The sequence below is a fragment of the Glossina fuscipes genome, unplaced genomic scaffold, assembly GCF_014805625.2.
Source record: "Glossina fuscipes isolate IAEA_lab_2018 unplaced genomic scaffold, Yale_Gfus_2 0, whole genome shotgun sequence".
Lineage (NCBI taxonomy): Eukaryota > Metazoa > Arthropoda > Insecta > Diptera > Glossinidae > Glossina > Glossina fuscipes.
In genome coordinates this window covers 5,043,471-5,044,059 of record NW_023998414.1, presented here as the reverse complement: position 1 = coordinate 5,044,059, position 589 = coordinate 5,043,471, and the positions used below count along the sequence as shown (strand labels likewise).

Here is a 589-nt window from a genome sequence, read left to right as displayed (position 1 = left end):
TGTTGTTGTTGTTGTTATTATTATTATTATTATTATTATTATTATTATTATTATTGTTGTGACTATTGTTAGTGGTAAATAAACCGGCTCTGGCCGCATAGCTGCGTCCACATGTGCTTAGTTCTCGGTGTCCCCATTTTTGATCATCAAACGGTAAAGCCAATACGCTATGCCATAGTGTGGGTGCTTGCTTTCGCAGACTTGAAGTTATACTATAATGATCGTTGTACAATCGTTGAGGCCTTATTAAATCACTTTTCCCGAATTGAGAACGCGTCGCTTCATAAGCAGACGCATTGAATTGTGCGGCAGTCATGATTGTGGGCGGTGGCAAATACCGTAGCCTAGACTTGGGTATATGATAGGATGAAGGTGGTATTGATAGTGATCGTGGTGGTGGTGGTGGATATGGATAATGTTTTGCATTGTGCCGCCGTATGCTGTACGTGGTGCTAAAGTTGACGTTTGGGTTTGCAAGCAAATACACAACACATGTAGAATATAGGAAAAACATATCATAAATGTATTGGTATTATTAGTAAACGTTCTTGTCTATATTTGTACCGAAAAAACAAAAAAAAAAAAAAAA

At 37.9% G+C, this 589-nt stretch overlaps 1 protein-coding gene across 1 annotated transcript in view; it reads right to left on the bottom strand.

The window, feature by feature from the left end:
• LOC119644764 (autophagy protein 5-like) overlaps positions 1–563 on the bottom strand; it is a 1,890-nt gene extending 1,327 nt beyond the window's left edge. Inside the window, exon 1 of the mRNA XM_038044486.1 lies at positions 3–563. Within this exon, the coding sequence (XP_037900414.1) occupies positions 3–514 (512 nt within the window). The 5' untranslated portion in view covers positions 515–563. The remainder of the gene's footprint in view (positions 1–2) is intronic.
• Positions 564–589: the final 26 nt, after the last annotated feature.